This window comes from Pan paniscus, chromosome X (assembly GCF_029289425.2).
Source record: "Pan paniscus chromosome X, NHGRI_mPanPan1-v2.0_pri, whole genome shotgun sequence".
NCBI lineage: Eukaryota > Metazoa > Chordata > Mammalia > Primates > Hominidae > Pan > Pan paniscus.
In genome coordinates, this window is record NC_073272.2 from 119,237,758 (window position 1) to 119,261,633 (window position 23,876).

Here is a 23,876-nt window from a genome sequence, read left to right on the forward strand (position 1 = left end):
GAGCTGGTTGTTATAAAGTGTGGCACCTCCTCCCCGCACTCACTCTCTTGCTCACTCTGTGATGTGGGATGCCTGCTCCTGCTTCACCTTCCACCACGAGTAAAAGCTCCCTGAGGCCTCCTAGAAGCTGAGCAATGTCAGATGCCATGCTTGTACAGCCTGCAGAACTGTGACCCAATTAAACCTCTTTTCTTATAAACTAACAACTCTTAGGCATTTCTTTATAGCAATGCAAGAATGGCCTAACATAGTAGTGAACCATGAATTGATCTTTCCCTGGTGGAAAAAACCAAGGTAAGCTAGTGAAGGCAGAAACTAATATCATTCATCTCCTTTCAATACTTCCAAGAGGTGAATTCAGTACTCTGTCTTGAAAAAAAAAAAAAAAAAAAAAAAAGAAATAAAAAATAAATGTTTGCATCAATGAAAGTTTGTTCTATCCTTCCCTGTACTTGTACTATGAGGACATGCTTGTTGCTTCTACACTACACAAAGTCAACAGTTACCAACAACAATGCAATAGAACAAGATCGGAACAAGACTTCAAAGACACTCTACTCCACCCAAATTAAGAAAATTCAATTCAGGATGAACAGCAGCTTTTGATTTTAGAACCAGCTTTTACTTTTCTCTCATGTCATATGTGATGAAGTCCTCATTTGACATTTCCCTCCTGCAAACTGCAATGCATGTCCTCACCATCAGCTTTTTCTGACACTAAAATTAATTTCTAGAAATTGCAAAAATGATGAAATTGTACTTCCAATTCGGAACCTCTGATCAGATTCCTGCTTTGACATAAAACTTACTCCTCTGCCGTGTACCCCACGAGCAGAGCGACCCCCTTTCTATTCTTTTGCCCTGAAGGCACTTTTGGATGGCTTACCATGTGCCCTTTGGCTGCCTAGACAGTCAGGACACCTAAGGCCATCAGGACTTATCACACACCTCTCCTCCTTCTTTTTTTTTTTGAGATTGAGTCTCACTTTGTTGCTCAGGCTGGAGTGCAATGGCACAATCTCTGCTCACTGCAACCTCCGCCTCCTAGGTTCAAGCAATTCTGTTGCAGCCTCCCAAGTAGCTGGGACTACAGGCACCTGCCCCGACACCCGACAGATTTTTGTATTTTTAGTAGAGACTGGGTTTCACCATGTTGGCCAGGCTGGTCTCAAAGTCCTGACCTCATGTGATCTGCCCGCCTCAGCCTCCCAAAGTGCTGGGATTACAGGTGTGCGCCACCGCGCCTGGCCTCCTCCTTCTTTTCTACAGCTAATACTACTTTCCTGCTTTTCTTCTACTGGTGAGTAGCTATAGTTGGTGCTGTCATCAGGAAAATAGTGTTGATAGTGGCTTTGAACTCCTGGATGGTAAGACTGCATCCCTGGACGACCCTGAAGTACAATGAAATAGGTTACTGTTACAACAATGCTACTAAGCTTTTACATGGGATTTTCTGAATCATAAGTTATATATTAATATATCCTAAAGCCCAGTCATTTAAGACCATAAATATGAGGGTACGGTAAATGACAACTTCTCTACTTCCTCTCTCCATCTCCAACGAAAAGCAACCATTTTGTAATTATTATTTTATAAGCCTGGGTAAATTTCTTTTACAGGATCTCACTGTGTCACCCAGGCTGAAGTGCAAGTAGCACAATTGCGGCTCACTGCAGCCCTGACATTCCAGATACAGGCGATCCTCCCATGTCAGCTCCCTAGCAGCTGGGATTGCAGGCACACTCTCCCACACTGGGCTATGTTTTTAAATTTTTAGTAGAGATGGGGTCTCCCTATGTTGCCCAGGCTGGTCTCAAATTCCTGAAGTTAAGTGATCCTCTTGCCTTGGCCTTCTAAATGCTAGGATTACCTGTATGAGCCATCACACCTGGCCCATTTCATTCCTTTTTTTTTGAGACGGAGTCTCACTCTGTTGCCCAGGCTGGATTGCAGTGGCATGATCTTGGCTCACTGCAATCTCTGCCTCCCAGGTTCAAGCAATTCTCCTGCCTCAGCCTCCAGAGTAGCTGGGATTACAGGTGCCCACCACCACACTCGGATAAGTTTTGTATTTTCAGTAGAGACGGGTTTTTGCCATGTTGGCCTGGCTGGTCTTAAACTCCTGACCCCATGTGATCCACCCACTGTGGCTTTCCTAAGTGCTGGGATTACAGGCATGAGCCACCATGCCTGGCCTTTTGTGAGATTTCTAAGGATGACTAATCCTATGTATATAGCTGTCAGCATACACTTTCCAAGAATTTACCAAGTGTAATCTTGGCTACCTTGAATAATGATATAATTGGTATAATAAATTTTTGTAGTATAAAGGACAGCCCAGAGACAGTAAAGAAAAATCTAGGCAGCCTGCCCCCACCCTGCCATCAAAAACATGTAACATACAGGACTCTTTATACCAACAAAAGGTTACAAAACCTCCTTAACCTTTCCTCTATGGAATTAAAGATAACATCTGTGAATACCATAGAAAGTTACATCTTAATTTTATAATCAAAGCTGAATTACTGTCTCCGGACTACCTTACGTATGCATGCTGTGGAGGGTGGTCCAGTTCCAGTTCCTCCAGATTTTGAAGGCATTAAAGCTTCATGAATGCCCAAGTCGTCCTTTTTCACTTCCCTGGAACTAGCTACCCCCACTGCCCTCACCCTTTCAATTTTTCCTGCCTCCTTCCCCTAGCATCACTTCTCTCCACCAGAGCAGCTAACTCCCCATGGCTGTAAGCATCATGAGAAAGCAACCACGTTGTGTTCACTACCATAGTGTCAGTGCCAACACATACTAGGAGGTGCTCAAATATTGTTTAGACAGCCAGGGTCTGAGTTGTCTCCATACTACCTTTATTTCCAAAGAAATCAAACATGTATCTGAACAAAAGGAGGCAGAAATTGATCAAACACTTGCTTTCCTATTGTTTCTAACAGTTTATATTTATTTTTAAATTATTATTTTTTTTAATTTTTTGAGGCAGGGTCTCACTTTGTAACCAAGGCTGGAGTGCAGTGGTGTGATCATGGCTCACTGTAGCCTTGACTTCCCAGACTGAAGTGATCCTCCAGTCTCAGCCTCCTGAGTAGCTGGGGCTACAGGTGCACACCACTATGCCCAGCTAATTTTTAAAAATTATTTTAGAGATGGGGTCTTGCTCTGTTGCCCTGGCTGGAGTGCAGAGGCACAATCTTGACTCACTGCAACCTCCACCTCCCAGGCTCAAGCGATTCTCGTGCCTCAGCCTCCCGAGTAGCTGGGATTACAGGCGCCAACCACCACACCCAGCTAATTTTTGTATTTTTAGTAGAGACGGGGTTTCACCATGTTGGCCAGTGTGGTCTTGAACTCCTGACCTCAAGTGATCCGCCCACCTTGGCCTCCCAAAATGCTGTGATTACAGGCGTGAGCCACTGCATCCAGCCTATTTTATGTTTAAATTAATAGACTTTTATTTGTTTTATTTAGAACCAGCTCTTACTTTTGTTTACAGTTTTGGGTGAGATGCCTGCTTCTACTTCACCTTCTGCCATGAGTTAAAGCTCCCTTAGGCTTCACCAGAAGGTGAGTGATGTCAGATGTCAAAAATTTAATTTCTCAAAACTCATAGCTATTTAGTAAAGTTAATAAACACACTTAGCTTCACACTTGAATGCTGTTACTATTTATTGACATCAAAACAAAACAAGCTGAGACTAAAAGTTGCTATTTAACAGGAATAGACATTGGTGCAGTTTCCTTCCTGGAGAGGGTATGCACTCAGATCATGAGACCTAAGATCAAACACACTGGATTGTCAAGAGTCAAACAAGGACTACATTTTACCTCTTAATAGAAAAGATGCTGACGACAAAACACGAAGTTTAAGAATATTCTTTATGCTAAGCTCATATAAGCAAACAAAAAACTAAAACTAATCCTAAAACTTTAGGACACTGGATACAGAAGTAACATAACTATTTAAATTTTTGTATCAACGAAAGTGTGTTCTATCCTTCACTGTACCTGTACTACAAGGACATGCTTGTTGCTTCTACACTACCCAATGTCAACACTTATCATCAACAATACAATAGAATTAGATCGGAACAAGGCTTCAAAGCGACTCTGCTCCACCCAAATTCAGAAAATTCAATTCGGGATGAACAACAGCTTTTGATATTAGAACCAGCTCTTACTTTTCTCTCGTGTCATATGTGATGAAGTCCTCACTTGACAATTCCCCCTGCAAATTGCAATGCATGTCCTTGCCGTCACCTTTTTCTGGCACTTTAAAATTAATTTGTAGAAATTGCAAAAGCAATGAAATTGTACTTCCAATTCTGAACCTCTGATCAGATTCCTGCTTTGACACAAGACTTACTCCTCTGCAGTGTACCCCACCAGCACAGCGACTCCCTTTCTCTCTATTCTTTGCCCTGAAGGCACCTCTGGATTGCTTAACGTGTGCTCTTTGGCTGCCTAGACAGTCAGGACACCTAAGGCCATCTGGACTTATCACTCCTCTCCTCCTTCTTTTCTATGGCTAATACCACTTTCCTGCTTCCTTTCTGCTGCTGAATCTCCAGACTTGGTGCTGTCATCAGGGGGACAGAGTCGATTTCGGCTTCGAGCTCCTGGTTGGTAAAGCTGCATCGCTGGACGATCCTGAAGTACAATAAAATATGTTACCGTTACAACAATGCTACTAAGCTTTTATATGGGATTTTTAAGAGTCATAGTTATGTATGAATATATACTCAAGTGAAGTCATTTAAGACCAAAAATGTGAGGGCATGGTAAATGACAACTTGCCTACTTCCTCTCTCCATCTCCAAAGAAAAGCAACCATTTGGTAATTACTATTTTATATGCTTGGGTAAATTTTTTTTTGGAGATAGGGCCTCACCCTGTCACCCAGGCTGAAGAGCAAGTGGGATGATCAAGGCTTATTGCAGCCTCGACATTCTAGACTCAAACGATCCTCCCACCTCAGGTACCTAGTAACTGGGATTATAGGCACGCGCTACCACACTGGGCTGTTTTTACATTGTTAGTACAAACAAGCTCTCCCTATGTTGCCCAGGCTGCTTTCCAACTCTTGGGCTTAAGTGATCCTCCTGACTTGGCCTCCCAAATTGTTGGGATTACAGGCATGAACCATCATGCCAGGCTCTAAGTGCCAGTTTTAAAGGAAGCACAGAAGATAGAGGAACACGTTAAATAACAGCATGGGGATGTAATCTGCCAATTCAGAACAGGAAAAGCCCTACAAGACAAATTGGTTTCTGCAACAAATGGTAGGAAAACAAGAGAAGGGGAAATTGTTTAGATTAAAAGAAAACTTGGCTGGGTGCAGTGGCTCATACCTTTATTCCCAATACTTTGAGGGGATCGGCTGAGCTCAAAAGTTTGAGACCAGCCTGAGCAACATAAGGAGACCTCATCTCTACAAAAAAACTTAAAAATTAGCTGGGCATGGTGATGCATGCCTGTAGTCCCAGCTACTCTGGAGGCTGAGGTAGGGGGATGGCTTAAGCCCAGGAGGTCGAGGCTACAGTGAGCTGAGATTGTACCACTGCACTCCAGCCTGGGTGACATAGCAAGACTCTGTCTCAAAAAATAAACTAAAAACAAAAGAGAACTGAAGAAGACATTTCAAGGAAGCATAATTTGTGGAATTTGTTTAGGTCCTATTAAAAAAAAGACATTAGGCTGGGCGCGGTGGCTCATGCCTGTAATCCCAGCACTTTGGGAGGCTGAGGCGGGAGGATCACCTGAGGTCAGGAGTTCGAGACCAGCCTGGCCAACATGGTGAAACCCTGTCTCTACTAAAAATACAAAAATTAGCCGGGCATGGTGGCTTGAGCCTGTAGTCTCAGCTATTCGGGAGGCTGAGGCAGGAGAATCACTTGAACCCGGGAGGTGGAGGTTGTGGTGAGCTGAGATCATGCCACTGCACTCCAGCCTAGATGACAGAGCGAGACTCCATCTCAAAAAATAAATAAATAATTTTAAAAAGACATTAATGAAGCAATTGGGAACATATGAACACTGAATAGTCAGGACGTTAAGGAATTATTGTTAGTTTTTTTTTGGTGTGAAAATGCTACTAGGGTAATATTAATAGAGTATTTATCTCATATACTGAAGTATTTAAGGAAGAAATTATGTGCAGGGTTTGTTTGAAAATAATCTAGTAGGGGTAGGGATGAAGTAGAATAGAAAGAAGGTTGGCTATGAACTGCTGGGTGATGGGTACAGTACATGGAGTTCATCATACTATTCGATTTTTTTTTTTTTTTTGAGACAGAGTCTCGCTCTGTTGCCCATGCTGGAGTGCAGTGACGCGATCTCGGCTCACTGCAAGCTCCGCCTCCCAGGTTCACGCCATTTTCCTGCCTCAGCCTCCCGAGTAGCTGGGACTACAGGCGCCCACCACCACGCCTGGCTAATTTTTTGTATTTTTAGTAGAGATGGGGTTTCACCATGTTAGCCAGGATGGTCTTGATCTCCTGACCTTGTGATCCGCCCGTCTTGGCCTCCCAAAGTGCTGGGATTACAGGCGTGAGCCACCGCACCCGGCCAGTTTTTTTTTTGAGACTGAATCTCGCTCTGTTGCCCAGGCTAGAATACAATGGCGTGATCTCGGCTCACCTCAACCTCCACCTCCCAGGTTCAAGTGATTCTTCTGCCTCAGCCTCCCGAGTAGCTGAGATTACAGGTGTGCGCCACCACATCCAGCTGATTTTTTGTATTTTTAGTAGAGACGGGGTTTCACCATGTTGGCCAGGCTGGTCTAGAACTCCTAGGCTCTAGCAATCCACCCACCTCAGCCTCCCAAAGTGCTGGGATTACAGGTGTGAGCCACTGCACCTGGCCCATCATACTATTCTCTGTTCTACTTTTGTGTATGTTTACAGTTTCTATAGTAAGTTAATAAAAGCCCAGCCAAGACTGAAATAAAAGTTGGTCAGGCGTGGTGGCTCACGCCTGTAATCCCAGCACTTTGGGAGGCTGAGGCAGGTGGATCACGAGGTCAGGAGATCAAGACCATCCTGGCTAACACGGTGAAACCCTGTCTCTACTAAAAATACAAAAAAAATAAGTCAGGTGTGGTGGTGGGCGCCTGTAGTCCCAGCTACTTGGGAGGCTGAAGCAGAAGAATGGCGTGAACCCAGGAGGCGGAGCTTGCAGTGAGCCGAGATTGTGCCACTGCACTCCAGCCTGGGCAACATAGTCAGACTCTGTCTCAAAAAAAAAAAAAAAAAAAGTTGCAGATGATTAAAGTTCCCCTTTAAAAATTCTATAATAACAGTGCCCTTTACACTTTCTTTACACTTGCAGGAAAAGGGAAAAAAACCCTCATAAACAAGTTTAATGACAAGCAGCACCTTGTTTCTTATTCGATCTCTCTTGACCACTTCTTCTTTCTTTTCAGTTTTTTCTGAGCTGCCTATTGATTCTGTACTTTCAGCCTTCTTTCCTTTATCCCGAAGTGTGTCTTTCTCTTTTTTCATTTCTTCTTCTTTTCTCTTAAAAGTCTTCTCTTTCTCATAGCGCTCCTTCTGCCTACGGCGCTCTTCTTCTTGCCGCTTCAGCCTCTCTCTTTCTCGAAGTATGCGCTCCTGATCTCGTTCATATTCCCGTTCCCTCTCCCTGTAGTCTCTGCCGCTCTCGTCTTCAGGTCTGCATGAAAAACAAATCTGAGACAGAACCCTGAAAGATCTTGTAATCACAAATGCAGGAACACTGTGATTCTGATTTGGTCCCTGCAATGAGGTTGCACTTTTAGAGCAGAGTGAAAAATACTAGTGTTTTAAGAAGGAACAAAACCCCAAAACCATTCACCCAGATTAAGATACAAGAATATTCTGAAACCGTTCCTCCTCATCCCCCTGCCCTGCATAAAACAGCTTATCTTAATTCAGGTACATGTCCAGGACATAGCAGCAAAACTAGCATGTATAAATCAAACATAACAAAGAGTCCTTGACTACTGACCTCTTTGGTTTTTCATCTTTAAGTTCGCTATCAGAACGCTTGGGCAATGTACAACTTTGCCCACTGGCTCTTTCATCACTGAGATTCTCTTTGTCCAATTTCTTGGCTTTTTCTCTTTTGTCCAATTCTTTTTCATCCCCTTTTTCTGGCTTCTTGAGCAGCTTTAAAGATAAAATGTTTATTTTTATTTTGAAGGCTGGGACACTATCTTCTATTAAAAACCCAGTATACCAAATATTTAAAATTTAGACTAGACAAGGCCCCCTATCTCTGTAGGTACACTAGATCTTTCAGGTGAACAACTAGTGCACAAGAGTAGTAATTTACTAAAAGGATGCTATTAATGTTAAAGTGTTATCCACTTGAATGAAGTGGTTTAATCACTTTGTGGCAATAGGATCAAGACTCCTTTGGCTTTTATTCTGAGGCAGGGTCTCACTACTCTGTTGCCCGTGCTGGAGTGCAGTGGCATGAACATGGCTCACCGCAACCTTGACCTCCTGGGCTTAAGTGGTCCTCCTGCCTCAGCCTCTTGAGTAGCTGGGACAACAGATGCACACCACCACATATGGCTAATTTTTAAATTTTTTTGTAGAGACAAGGTCTCATCATGTCGCCCAGGCTGGTCTCAAACTTCTGGGCTCACACCATCCTTCTGCCTCGGCCTCCCACAGTGCTGGGATTACAGGTGTGGGCCACTGTGCCCGGCTTCCTTTGGCTTTAAATGGGTCAACCTTTAAGTGAACCAATGCATACTTCAAAGTATGCTTCTGTAGCAAACCAGCATGTTGATATAACTTAATGGGAAACAGCCCACAAATTTTAAGTGATAGGCAGATCGTTTCTGTTGGGACTGTTTTTATGTAGTACTTGGAATGACAAATACCTTGGTCACCAAAGGAGAGATCCATTGCAGGAATAATTTTGCCTTGAGCCTGAGAATAACATACTTATGATGGTACAATTATCTTGCCATTAGAGATTAATAACAAGAATTATTTGGCATTTGATTTAAAAATCTAAAGGCTGTATACAACCAAATAGTGAAGTTCCATCTCTACTGAGTAGGAACTCTGTATTTAATGCCATATTTACGCATGTTCAAAAATGCCATTGTTTTTTACATCGCTGCTATGAATCTCTCGAGAATACCTCCAAGTGTCGGATAATCAGAGAGATTCTTAGGCAAAATAGAAGAATTTCAAGTCTCAGAGTGAAGGTATCACACAAGGTTCATCTCAGGGTGAAGGCATCATGTAAATTACTAAGCAAAAGGCAAAGCACCACAAGACATAAGCACAAAGCATTTTGGCACACAGACAGCCACTGCAAATGGTGAGTCCAAAATGGACACTGAGAAGGCACCAGTGTAAAATGAGGATACCATGTGCAGGTTTCATTGGAAGTGCTCTTATTTCTCCAATGAACATCCTTATTAGAAACCAAGGTGTTCATTACTCTAATAAGAACATTAATGAATGTCTCTAGCATGGCTGGCTCTACCTTCTGCCTTGCTGATTGTTAGGAATAGCAAGTCAAGTCACTTGTGGCATAGCAGACAGAGAGATTGCTGGAAAGAATTAAGATGAGAAACTCCATCCTCCCCCAAGCCCCTCATCACCAGTAATGAGCCCCGTAGAGACTTAGGGAACCCTTGCTACATAAACTGCTGAGTTTTCAGGAAATAAAATAAGGAGACCCTGCCACCCTCTCTGTGAGATTTTCTTTGACTTTATCTGAAGTACTAGGTACTAGTACTTCCCCAGGAAATATGTTGAAACAAGGGCTGCCCAAGCCATGCCCTTAGAAGGGAAGTGGCAAGGTTGGGATCTTTCTGCAGGTTTTCTTCTTCCCAAATGCAATGCATGAATCCGAATCTGCTGCTCACAGATTCCCAGATATATGCAGGAAGATACTACGGGAGTCATGTGAGAGGGAAAGGCACATATTGCAGGGTATTTATCCCTAGTCCTCCCACAAGGCAGCCAGTTATGAGAAGCATATAAGAAGATGAGAAAGAACTATATAGGCATGGTTGTCCTCTGGCTGTAGGTCAATGAAGCTTCTGGGCACACAGCAGAGCATCAGGAAGTCACCTGGGCTTCCTTTTAAAGTAGAAATTTATAATAAAATAGCTCAGCTTTTAATAAGACTCAAGTCAACCTGAAGGGGTTTTCAACAAGTAACACTACCACCACCACCACCAAAAGGACTTATTAGCTAAGACCTGTGTGTGTGACATGATACTAGATGCTCTGTATCATGTACTTGGTCCTTACATTTTTCTGATTCACAGCTTGTAACAGAAACCTGTGTACCTGAAGACAGTGGAAAACAAACAGATGAGGTAACTTCATGTATCAATTATGAAGAAAAAGCTGAAAAAAACCCATAAATCATGCCAGCCAGCCCTAAGCCCTCATTTACTATGAATTTAGAGGACAATAGTCTAAAAATCCAACATTTTCAATGACAAAAACAACACAGATCTGCACTGAAGAAATAACATACTACTTTATCCTTTTAAATGATCTTAAATTTAAAAACTAATACTATTACAGGAAAGATTTTTATTGGATCACTTCCCCCCAAAAGAGAACAAAAACAAAACAAAAAATTCATTTACACCAACACAAGACGCATGCATAAAGAAGTAGATACGTGCAATTTTTAGCAACATGCAGTCAGTTTCAACATTCTTATACCTTAATCTTTGGTTCATCCTTTAATTTGTCCCTTTCTGGAATTCTGTCTATCTTCTTTAGCTTTTCTATATCTTTCCTTTTTCGTTTCTCTTCTTCTTTCCATTTCCTCCTCTCTTCTTCTCTTTGTCTTTTTCTTTCTATTTCTCTCCTCCTTCTTTCTTCTCTCTTTTCTTCTCTCATTCTCTAGAAAGAAACATCAACACAAGCCTTCAAATAAAATAATCATCACCAAAACCCTAATAAATCCTGAAGTCATGGTAGGCCCCAACTGAATAATCTTTCCTTCCTACTTTCTACAAAGTGGCATTCTACCACCGTTATCCCCACTCCACCCAGAAAACGAAAGACAATGAAGACCAGGACCTGCTAATATTAGTCTTCCACTGCTGCCTTACTATCTCTCCAGAGGCTTTCAGAATATCAAATGAGTGTCTCTGGGACAACCTAAGAACATTCCAGGTTTGTAGAGTGAACTCCTGGTCCAACAACCAGAGTGAAGGAGCAGGCCAGAGAGTGAGACCAAGAAGGCAAATCCTTAAAGAGTAATGGTGGAAAAAGCAGCTATTTCTCCTCTAGAAACCCAATGCTCTTAAAATGTTTATAGAATGCAAAGCAATGAAATTAAAGTATTGAGAGAACTATAAAGACAAAAGATTTACCTGCTTGTTTTTCAGGAAGCTCAAAAGTGGGGTTGTCTTTTTAGCTAAATAAATGTAAACAGATTATTAATCATACTTGTCAACCCCTAGAAACGATTCCATTTTCTGACATTCCCTGCCAACCACCCAAGGTGGGAAAACGTGTACACCCCTTATGCAGAAAGATCACAATTGTAATATCAGAAAGAAGTTTTACAGCATTCGATTTCAACAATACGGGATTAAAATACCTTTTAAAAAGTGAAGAAATTCAAATTAAAACAACAAAATAATTTATTAAAAGAGTCATTCCCAACTGATGAGAATTAAGTACTTGGGACATTCTCTTGTTTTACTGATAGGAGTGTAAACTTGTTCAACTGGAAGAAGTTGGGGGGAAGGGGCTAAAAATATCTAATCCTTTTGACCCCATAATTCCACTTCTGGGAATTTATTCTAAGAAAGTTACCAGAAATAGGCTTGTACTATCCATCTATTAATAAAAGTCAAGTTTTGGAAGAATATTTTTCATTTTCAACATTCTGAATAAGCTATTAGCCTTACAGCCATCTTAAAACACATATTCCTGGCCGGGCACAGTGGCTCATGCCTGTAATCCCAGCACTTTCAGAGGCCAAGGCAGGCGGATCACTTGAGGTCAGGAGTTCGAGATCAGCCTGGCCAACATGGTGAAACCCCGGCTCTACTAAAAATACAAAATTGGCCGGGCATGGTGGCGGACACCTGTACTTCCAGCTACTCGGGAGACTGCGGCAGAATCGCCTGAACCCAGGAGGCGGAAGTTGCAGTGAGCCGAGATTGCGACACTGCACTCCAGCCTGGGCGACAGAGCAAGACTCCATCACACACACACACAGACACAGACACAGACACACACACACACACAGACACACAGACACACACAGAGAGAGAGAGAGAGAGAGAGAGAGAGAGAGAGAGAGAGAGAGAGAGAGAGCGCGCGCGCGAGCGAGCGAGCGAGCAAGCAAAAAAAACAAAAAAACCCCACATATTCCTTAGGATAAATTCCTGAGTAGAAATCCTGGGTCAAAGATTATGCTCATGTTTAGAGCTACTGATACAGTAGTGACAGCCTATTACTGAGAACCAAGATCCAAGCTAGAATTCCTCAAGTAGTTTTCAATTTTGCAGTAACTAATTTCATTTTTTCGTATTTTCAAGTCAAAATTTTTTTAGGAATATGAACTTATTACTAGGAAATACCAATTGACCTTCAAAGGCTTACCACTGTCTAAACATTCCTTATCAGTCATCGAACTTTTTGTATTTATATTACATTTGTGTGAAACTAAATAGGTCAAAGAATTTTTCCCACATTAATGGATTCTCATAATGCTGTGAGGCAGGTATTACCATCTGCATTTTACAGTAACAGTCTCAGAGAAACTAGTAACTTCCCCGAAGTCACACAGCTAGCAACTGATGGAGGTAGGAGACTTAGGTACTGTGATGAAAAGGCTGTTGCCCTGATTCTTTTTGCCCACTTACCTATTAATTCTCTATTTTTTGCTTCTATTTCCTCTAGCAGTGTCTCTGGAGTAGATGTCATTTTCTCATTATCTGTGGCATAACTTTCCAAAAACTTTCTATATTCAGGATCTAAATAATCATTTAAGGAAACAGAAAATATAATAGACTTTAAACAAAAAAAGAAGACATTATCTAGGATACTGACTTATCAAAGAAGATAATTTTTTACTTCGTGGAAGATAAAAAAAAACTAAACCATACCCACAAGGTAGACTATTTAGAGCTTAATTGGTCACTTGCTCTCAGGACTCCTATCACTGATACTCACTATAGGAATCTGGTATAACATGGGGTCAGGAAAAATGAGACGCCATGCATTATAACAGAACCAGTAGGGGTATTACATAGTTTGCTTTTAAAAGTCACTGTCCTACTAAACTAAGTTAGGTGTTCCAAAAAGATAAATTAGAGAGAAGTCCTAGATGTGGCACTTGAGGTGATGGGAATTCCTGGCGTTCTCTCCTAGACCTCTAACATCAGAAAGGGTGACACATCTAAGCCATTATATTGCTTGTTTCTATGTGTCACTTGATCAAGTCTTCCAGATCTAAATCTGTAATAAAACCAGTATCACAGCTATGTGTTATTGAGTCCTTACTGTGTTTTCTTTATAAAATACCTGTAATAGTAACAAATGATGGAAATTAAACTAGATGATTCTAAAGTAACAGTCTGATATAAAATATGGTCCTAGTCCTTATCCAACATAAAGAGTTGTGTAACAGCTATCTAACGTAACATTACAGAAGTCTCAAAATCTGGAGCCAGTGTACCTTAAATGGCAATTATTTTGGTTTTTCAGTCCTTGTATTACTTTCTTTCTTTTTTTTTTTTTGAGACGGAGTTTTGCTTTTGTTGCCCAGGCTGGAGTGCAATGGTGCGGTCTCAGCTCACTGCAACCTCCGCCTCCCGGGTTCAAGCGATTCTTCTGCCTCAGCTTCCCAAACAGCTGGGATTACAGGTGCCCGCCACCATGCCTAGCTAATTTTTGTGTTTTTAGTAGAGATGGGGTGTCACCATGTTGGCCAGGCTGGTCTCGAACTCCTGACCTCAGCAACTCTGCCCGCCTTGGCCTCCCAAAGTGCTGGGATTATAGGAGTGAGCCACCGCACCTGGCCTCAGTTCTTCTATTCCTGTTCAACCTAATACTATGTGTGTAGCTAACTGTATATCCAAAGACCAGAAAATAGGAGTGACAACTTCAGCTACTTTATACAAAGTTACCTGGGTATGGAAATTTTCCCATGACAGTTCAAACCTTCTTCTTTATAAATATAATGGAAACCAAAAGTCAAATAAATAATCATAAAAATAGTGAGGCCTCAAGAAGCACCTGTTAAACTTTGAAACCTGATTTTTTTCCACTATTTTCTTTTTCTTTTTTTTTGAGATGGAGTTTCGCTCTTGTTGCCCAGGCTGGAGTGCAATGGTGTGATCTCAGCTCACTGCAACCTCCGCCTCCTGGGTTCAAGCGATTCTCCTGCCTCAGCCTCCCGAATAGCTGGGATTACAGGCATGCACCACCATACCCGGCTAATTTTATATTTTTAGTAGAGACAGGGTTTCTCCATGTTGGTCAGGCTGGTATCAAACTCCTGATCTCAGATGATCCGCCCGCCTTGGCCTCCCAAAGTACTGGGATTATAGGCATGAGCCACCACGCCTGGCCTTTCCACTATCTTCTAATCAATAAATCTATGGTGATTTGTTACTCAATAGTCAACATTATATTGTTCAATGGTTGAAGAATGAAATGCCCTAGCCAAAGAGAGCAGAGATTCTGTGCAAGAAACTCTCTCTAGTCTAACAATTAAGCAAAGCTTCCATCGGCAAATAACATTTCTCACTTACTTTATTTTGTATATTTTCTAATTTAAAATTTTGGGGTCGAATTAACTCTCACAAAGATATTATTTTTAAAAACCCCACAGCAATAGCATTATATAATTAGAGCTATACTGTACCATCATCGATAGTCCCGACTTTGGTATCTCTTTTCTTAGTCTTCTTTTTCGCAGCTTTTTGAAAAGGTGCAAATTCTACTATAGCGGGATATTCCTGACCTGTTTAGAAAAAAAATACCACACTTGCTATAACAAAGAAAATGTCAAAAGTGGATATAAGGGAATCAACCCATTGCTTTCTATGACTCTTTTGATGGCAGTCATCTGAAGAGGGTCTCCCAAAGGCATAAAGCACACTGGCACAACCATAATCAACATACTACAAAAGGAGCCACAAATTCACACTGATAACATAGTGAAACAACAAGGCATGGAAGTAAAATATTCATATCAATTCAACTTATAAAATGTGATATTTTAATGTGAAAAAGACCCTACAAACTATTTTTCATTTAAAAATGTTAGAAATCTCCAAAATAGGCAAATCTATAGAGACAGAACATAGAGTAGTAGCTGCCTGGAGTTTGGGGTAGAAGTGGTGAGAAGAATGAGGAGTGACAACTAATGGGTGGGGTTTCTCTTAGGGGTGATGAACATGTTCTAAATTTAGATTGTGGTGATAGGCTCATAAGCCTATGAATATACTAAAATTCACTGAACTGTATACTTTAAAAGGATGACTATTTCAGACATGTGAATTATATCTCAATAAAGCTGTTATTTTTTAAAAGTGTAACTATTTGAGGTGATGTGTTATGTGAGGTGATGAATGTGTTAACTTGATTGTATACATTTCACAATGTATATATGTATACATTATGTATACATTTCACAATGTATATATGTATACATTATGTATACATTTCACAATGTATATATGTATACATTATGTATACATTTCATAATGTATATATGTATACATTATGTATGCATTTCATAATGTATATATGTATACATTATGTATGCATTTCATAATGTATATATGTATACATTATGTATGCATTCATAATGTATATATGTATACATTATGTATGCATTTCATAATGTATACACGTATACATTATGTATGCATTTCATAATGTATACGTGTATACATTATGTATGCATTCATAATGTATACGTGTATACATTATGTATGCATTTCATAATGTATACGTGTATACATTATGTATGCATTTCATAATGTATACACGTATACATTATGTATGCATTTCATAATGTATATGTGTATACATTATGTATGCATTTCATAATGTATACGTGTATACATTATGGTATGCATTTCATAATGCATACATTTCATAATGTATACATATATAAAATTATCACGTTGGGCTGGGCATGGTGGCTTATGCCTATAATCCCAGCATTTTGGGAGGCCGAGATGAGAGGATCACTTGAGGTCAGAAGTTTGAGACCTGCCTGGCCAACATGGTGAAACACTGTCTCTACTAAAAACACAAAAATTAGCTGGGCGTGGTGGCACGTGCCTGCAATCCCAGCTACTCTGGAGGCTGAGGCATGAGAATCACTTGAACCCAGGAGGCAGAGATTGCAGTGAGCCGAGATCATGCCACTGCACTCCAGCCTGGGCGACAGAGTAAGACTCCGTCTCAAAAAAATAAATACATAAAAATAAAAATAAAAAAAAATACAAAAATTAGCCAGGCATGGTAGTGCACGCCTGTAATCCCAGCTACTTGGGAGACTGAGGCAAGAGAATCACTTGAACCTGGGAGGCGGAGGTTGCAGTAAGCTGAGATTGTGCCACTGCACTCCAGCCTGGTTAAAAAAAAAAAAAAAAAAAAGAAAAGAAAAAAGAAAAAACAATTATTACATAGTAAAATTTAAATATATATTATTTTATTTGTCAATTATAGCTCAATAAAGCTGGGGAAAAATCTGTTAACACTTAAGAAAAATACACCAGGACACCAAAAGCATAGGCAACAAAAGTAAAAATACAGAGGGTAGATCTCATGTTAAGTGTTCTTACCACAATAAAACAAAAATATAAAGTATATCTCTTATTTAAAAAAAGTAAAAAATAGATAAATTGGACTATGTCAAAATTAGAAACTTCTATGCATCAAAAGACACAATCAACAGAGTGAAAAGGCAACCCATGGAATGGGAGAAATATTTGCAAATTATATTATCTGATAAGGGGTAATATCGAGAATATATAAAGAACTCCTATAACTCAACAACAAAAAACCAAATAACCCAATTTAAAAAATGGTCAAAAGACTTGAATAGACATTTCTTCAAAGATAATATACAAATGGCTAACAAGCATATGGAAATATGTTCCACATTACTAGTCATTAGGGAAATGCAAATCAAAACCACAATGAGGTATCATCTCACGCCTATTAGGAGGACTACTATCAAAAAGCAGAAAATAACAAGTGTTGACAAAGATGTGGAGAAACTGGTACACTCATGTATTGGTGGGAATGTAAAATGATGCAGCTGCATGGAAAACAGTATGGCAGTTCCATAAAACATTAAAAATAGAATTATTGGGCCAGCCTGACTAACATGGTAAAACCCCATCTCTACTAAAAATACAAAAATTAGCTGGGTGTGGTGGTGGGCACCTGTAATCCCAGCTACTCAGGAGGCTGAGGCAGGAGAATTGCTTGAACCCAGGAGGTGGAGGTTGCAATGAGGGAAGATCGCGCCATTGTACTTACTCCAGCCTGGGCAATGAGGGCAAAATTCCATCTCAAAAAAACAAAACAAAACAAAAAAGAACTACCGGCAGGGCACAGTGGCTCACACCTGTAACCTCAGCACTTTGAGAGGCCGAGGTGGGCACATCACTTGAGGTCAGGAGTTTGAGACCAGCCTGGCCAACATGGTGAAACTCCGTCTCTACCACAAACATAAAAAATTAGCAGGGTGTGGTGGCAGGTGTCTGTAATCCCAGATACTTGGGAGGCTGAGGCAGGAGAATTGCTTGCACCTGGGAGGTGGAGGTTGCAGTGAGCCAAGATCGTGCCACTGCACTCCAGCCTGTATGACAGAGACTCTGTCTCAAAATAAATAAATAATAAAATAAAAATAGAATTACCAAATGACTCCAGAAATTCCATTTCTCGGTATATATCCAAAAGCAGTGAGAACAAGGACTCGAATATTTGCACATCTGTGTTCATAACAATATTGTTCACAATAGCCAGGAGTGGAAGCAACTCGAATACCCCTTGACAGATGAATGGATACACAAAATGTGGTATATACATATACTGGAATATTAGTCTTAAAAATGAGGCTGGGGGCAGTGGCTCATGCCTGTAATTCCTAGCATTTTGGGAGGCTGAGGCAGGCATGTCACTTCAGGTCAGGAGTTTGAAACTAGCCTGGCCAACACAGTGAAACCCCATCTTTACCAAAAATACAAAAAAATTAGCCAGGTGTGGTGGTGGGTACCTGTAATCCCAGCTACTTGGGAGGCTGAGGCTGGAGAATTGCTTGAACCCAGGAAGCAGAGGTTGCAGTGAGCTGAGATCGCGCCACTGCATTCCAGCCTGGGCAACAAAGTGAGACTCCATCTCAAAAAAAAAAAAAAAAAAAAGATGAAAATTCTGACACATGCTACGACATGGATACACCTTGAAGATATTATGCTAAATGAAATAAGCCAGACAGACACTGTATGTTTCCACCTATATGTGGTACCTACAGTAGTGAAACTCATACAGACACAAGGTATAATGGTGGTTGCCAGGGGCTGGAGGAAGGGAAATAAGGAGTTGTTTAATGGGTAAAGAGTTTCAGTTTTTCAAGATGAAAAAGTTCCCAAGATTGTTGCACAACAGTGTGAATATACCTTAATGCTACTGAACTGTACACTTAAAATGGTTAAGATGGTAAATTTTATGTTACGTATATTTTTACAATTTTTAAAAATGCAAAAGGAATGAGGTAATGATATATGTTATATGTTACAACATGGATGGACCTTGAAAACATTGTGCTAGGTAAAAGAAGCCAGTCAGAAAAGACCACATATTGTATGATTACATTTATATGAAATGGAGGGAAATCATAGATACATAAAGTAGATTAGTGGTTGCCAGGGGCTGGAGGGAGAGAATGGGAGGTAACTACTAATAGATATGGGTTTCTTTTTGGAGGGATGAAAACATTCTGGAATTAGTACTGATGGTTGTACTACCTTGTGAATATACCAGAAACCACTGAATTGTACGCTTTAAGAGGATGAATTTTATTATAGGTGAGTTATATTTCAATACAAAAACCCCAAGTGACTAATGGGAAAAAAATTCACAAGCACCCTGTCACAGAATGTCAAAAACAAGGTATCCTATCCTTAAATCATTGGCATGTAGACATAAGCAAAAAAATAAAAATAAACAGAATTGACCAGAAGGCACTGCAAAGCAGTCATGGAGGAAAAATTATGTTGGGAATCCCAGTGAGTAGAGAATCAGATTAGCTTCAAAACTGTGATATATTAGGCCAGGCATGGTGGCTCACGCCTGTAATCCCAGCACTTTGGGAGGCTGAGGCGGGTGGATTGCTTGAGGCCAGGAGTTTGAGACCAGCCTGGCCAACATGGTGAAACCCCATCTCCTAAAATTACAAAAATTAGCTGGGCGTGGTGGCACACACCTGTAATCCCAGCTAAGTCGGCAGGCTGAGGAACGAGAATTGCTTGAACCCAGGAGGCGGAGGTTGTAATGAGCCAAGATTGTGCCACTGTACTCCAGCCTGGGCGACAGAGTTAAGACTCTGTCTCAAAAAAAAAAAAAAAAAAAAGAGAGAGAGAGAGAAGAAAAAGAAAAAAAACAAAAATAAAAACCAAAAAACAAAACTGTGATATATTTGAGAAGGAATAGATAAACCAGACTGAAACAGAGGGAAATCGTGGAAGACAGGCTGAAGAAACAGAAGTGAGGCCAGAATATGGAGGACCCTGACTACCAGGCTAAGGAGTTTGGACTTTTTCCCCCAACTGTTAATTTAAATCATTATTTTCAAAAAGATTAATTTCATGGCAATATAATAGACTGAATTATACAAGAATGAAAAAAATGGAAAATCCTGTAAGTTTAGAGACAGTGGTTGTCTAGGCATTAAGTGATGAGGACATAAAGTGTGACAGTTTAAGGCTAGGTGAACAAGATATTAAAAAAAAACAATAAAATCCAGCCTGGGCAACATAAGCAGACCTTGTCTCTAAGATTTAAAAACAAAACAAAACAAACAAACAAACAAAAAACACAATGAGGAAAGGATAGTCTCTTTAATAAGTGGTGTTGAGCTGGGTATGGTGGCTCGCACCTGTAATCCCAGCACTTTGGGAGGCTGAGGTGGAGGGGGGGATCACTTGAGCCCAGGAGTTCAAGACCAGCCTGGGCAATGTAGTGAGACCCCATCTCTATAAAAAATTTAAAGAAAATTAGCCAGGCATGGTGACATACATCTGTAGTCCCAGCTACTCAGGAGGCCGAGGTGGGAGGATTGCTTGAGTCCAGGAATTCCAGGCTGCAGTGAGCTGTGATTGCGCCACAGCACTCCAGCCTGGGTGGAGACCCTATCTCAAAAGATAAACAATAAATTGACAAGATTCATAACTTACATGTAAGAGATTTTTAAAAAAGGAAAAAATTAAACACAACTCGGATTTCCAGGCTAAGTAACTAGAATCTACTTAAATATCTACTGGAATAAAATAGTTGGAGTGGAAAAATAGCTGGCTTGGGGAGATTAATAAAAGTTGGACAAACAGTGGCAATCCAATTTTTACTGGCATAGTCCCTGACAAAAATTTAATTTTTACCAACTTTGAAGTAATATTGAAAAAAACAAAACAAAACAAGAAGACACACTATCTACCTATAATTGCAAACCAAAAAGAAAAGTGGCAAATGGCAGCTTAGATATTCTCTGGCTAAATGTAGGTAGCAGATAATAGAGTGTTAAAGTAGAAATGTGTCTTCCCTATAGACTGGACCTTTCTGGATATAAAGTAAGAGATGTATCAAGTTTCTTTTTTTTGATTTTGAGACAGAGTCTCGCTCTGTCGCCAGGCTGGAGTGCAGTGGCGTGATCTCAGCTCACTGCAACCTCTGCCTCCCAGGTTCAAGCGATTCTTCTGCCTCAGCCTCCCAAGTAGCTGGGATTACAGGCGTGGACCGCCACGCCTGGCTAATTTTTTTAGTATTTTTAGTAGAGATGGGGTTTCACCACGTTGGCCAGGCTGGTCTCGATCTCCTGACCTCGTGATCCACCTGCCTCGGCAACCCAAAGTGCTGGGATAACAGGCGTGAGCCACCACACCAGGCCGAGATGTATCAAGTTTCATGTTTTAATTATATACAACTTTGTGAGAATGTTAAAGAGTATCCCAATTGGGAACTGTTGGCTTAATGGATTTGAATTAAATAAATGTTTGTCCTTGAAGCAAAATAAGAAGTAAATATTTAAAACTTATCAAACAAGTTTAAGAGTCACTTATCAGTACTGCGGCTGAAATTCTACAGTCAAAACAGCAGGTTTAAGCCAGGGCAAAAAATGTGTCACACGAGGAGAAAACAGTTGCAATTTCACTCAGTTGATCAAACTTAAAAAATACTAGGTTAATAAAAATAACCAAGGACTGTGAAAAGTCACGTCTATTTATAAGACTGCAATAAGCTTATTAAATGTGTAAAACTCTAGGAAGCAACGCAATGCACGAGTTGTCTTAAACATACAAATGACAAAGAAATTCCCTTTTTACTTCAGTTACCAGGACTCACCTTTATTGTCAAGGAATACATAACCATCAAAGCGATCCCTGAACAAAATAATGTCCTCTTGGTTTTTAAAGTTGATGTATGCTCTGGCATACATATGAGGATACAAACTGCAGAGAGGAAAGCAATTACGTAAATGTACTTGCAGGTGTCTGGCCCGATTACAAGTATGCATATATTAAAGACAAGCTCAAAAATCAAATGAAAAACAGTAGGATAAAAAGAATGAAAGAAATCTTTTTCATTTACCCCTTTCCTTTTTTTTTTTTTACCTCGTATCATTAGAAAAAAACTCAAAATAATCATGCTCAGGCATAGGTTGAAGATGTTCCTGAAGCTGCTCCTTGGTCAAAGTGGGAGGTAATCTTCGAATTACCACCTTAAGAAATGCATAAGGAAAATAAAATTAGTACAAATCAATTTTCTGTCATACCTGAAAGAATCACAGTTCCTGAAGAAGGCTGGGCTTTAAAATATGAGATCACTTGTAAAAACCCAGGAGAAAATATTCTTCTGCAGCCCAATGCTCAGAATTAGTCAAACATAATAGTAACGCGGTTTAAAAAAACCCTTGGAAATGAGAACCACCTGGAGCAAGGAAAAATCGCAGGTTTTGCTCTTTACAGCAGCCCTGCAGTTTACCAGGTTTGTGCATCATTTTCGATCACCCATTTTTTAACAGATCTAGTGGCAATAAATTAGTAAGCCAACGCTGGTCTTTGTGGGTGCCACGAAATCTTGATTTAGTAACAAGTTTCTCCCACGTCCAACACATCTTAAAATCCTTGCCCATTGAACTTAAGAATTCAAAACTCTAACGAATACAAAAAATCCACCCATTGCTCTCAAAATAGGATGCTCTCGATCTACCCTCCTGTACCATTAATCACCCTGCACTCTCCCCCAACTCGCCTCCATGAATAATATTCCCATCCCTCATGTCTCCTTCACTATTTAATATTTCTCCCCAATTACACCTTTAGTTCCTCATTCTTTACACCGTCGCTCTCCCCTCCCATTATCATCTCACAGCTCTGACCTAAACCCTTCCCGTTTGGGGAGTCCCCCCTTTTCCTCACCCCCACCCAGGATTTGGCCGGGAGGGGCTCTCCCCATTTCGGGTGAATGGATGAACCAGGATGATGCGACTTCCATTCAGGCGAAGAGATAGAAGGGGAACCTGAGAGAGAAAGGGGGCAGCCCCATTCCCAGCCATTCTCCCCGCGCTGCGGACTCGTCCCGCCCTCTCCCGGGCCAGCGGCCGACCGGGCACCTTGCTCAGCGCTTCTTTCTTCTCCTTGTTGCGATCCTGCTTATCTTCCCCCTTGGAGCTGTCCCCCGAGGTCCCACCACCGCTGCCTGTGGCCCCGGCGGGGGTTAACAGGGTTACTCGCTTCTCCTTAGGCCTGTGCTCCTTCTCTTCCTTCATGGCTACGTCCCCCGCTAAAGCGGCTTGGCCGGAACGGGGCTACCCCGGGCACAAACGGCTCCCGGAAAGCTCCCGTCAAAGCTCCGCCCCCAACAAATGCCCCTTGTGATAAGTCGGGCCCCACGTTCCGTTGGGTCCTGCCAAGCTCTCGCGAGACTTGGGCCTTTCCCAGTGCAAAGGTTTTAACACCTGGTTTTTACTTCCCGCCCGCCAAGTTCCTGCGCCACCCAATCCCCTCGCGGCCCAGACTCCCTCGGGGCCCGCCCCTTCGCGCGTCATTAGCAACTCCGCCATCTTGAAGTGACTCTGTCGGGGACTACAAATCCCGGCATACAAAGCAGCTACCCGCTTTTGTTGGGCGTTCAGGAGCCAGAGCTATCTCAGGGTCCCTGTTTGTGAGTAAATCGAATCCTTTCATCTTCAGAGTTTTCCAGGTCGAAAGATAGGTTCTGCACGCTTAGTTTCCATCAGATAAACTCAATGCCGTCCAAATTTTGCCTCACTAGGGGAGCGACTTGTATTTTTTATCATTGAATTCAGAGGCTTTAGCATTTATTTTCCTACAACTAAAAGAAAAAGCCTAACATTTAAAAAACTTTATTTTCCTTATATTGATTAGGATTTACAGATACTTAGTAAATACTACAATATTAGCCGAGTTCAGTGGCGCACGCCTGTAGTCCCAGCTGCTCGGGAAGGTTGAGAAGAGAGGATCTTGAGCCCAGGAATTCGAGGCTGCAGTGAGCCATGATCGCGCCGCTGCACTCCAGCTTGGGCGACAGAGCGAGACCCTGTATATAAAAAAGAAGGATAATAATAAATAAACACAAGATACTGATATTTAAAGGAGTAATATGACTAAAATA

General features: G+C 41.1%; 1 protein-coding gene across 2 annotated transcripts; it reads right to left on the reverse strand.

Annotated features, from left to right (window-relative positions):
* Positions 1-3,650: 3,650 nt before the first annotated feature.
* Positions 3,651-23,162, reverse strand: UPF3B (UPF3B regulator of nonsense mediated mRNA decay). Of its 2 annotated transcripts, XM_003806398.4 has the most exons (11): positions 22,855-23,162; positions 21,854-21,960; positions 21,585-21,691; positions 14,869-14,967; positions 12,863-12,973; positions 11,357-11,400; positions 10,698-10,880; positions 10,272-10,310; positions 7,993-8,153; positions 7,383-7,677; positions 3,651-4,656 (listed from the first exon to the last, which is right to left on the reverse strand). In XM_003806398.4, the coding sequence occupies exons 1-11, from the start codon at positions 23,008-23,010 to the stop codon at positions 4,507-4,509; spliced, it is 1,452 nt and encodes a 483-aa protein (XP_003806446.1). In that variant the 5' UTR covers positions 23,011-23,162; the 3' UTR covers positions 3,651-4,506. The 2 variants fall into 2 exon arrangements, with proteins under 2 accessions (XP_003806446.1, XP_003806445.1); XM_003806397.4 differs by lacking the exon at positions 10,272-10,310.
* Between the last annotated feature and the right edge of the window lie 714 nt (positions 23,163-23,876).

Coding starts and splice junctions, on each gene's coding strand:
- UPF3B (XM_003806398.4), bottom strand. CDS start 23,010: ATGAAGGAAGAGAAGGAGCACAGGCCTAAGGAGAAGCGAGTAACCCTG. Junction 21,692..21,853: donor TTTTTTTCTAATGATACGAG/GTAAAAAAAAAA, acceptor TCCTCTCTGCAG/TTTGTATCCTCATATGTATG. Junction 8,154..10,271: donor AAGCTGTGAATCAGAAAAAT/GTAAGGACCAAG, acceptor TTATCTTTAAAG/CTGCTCAAGAAGCCAGAAAA.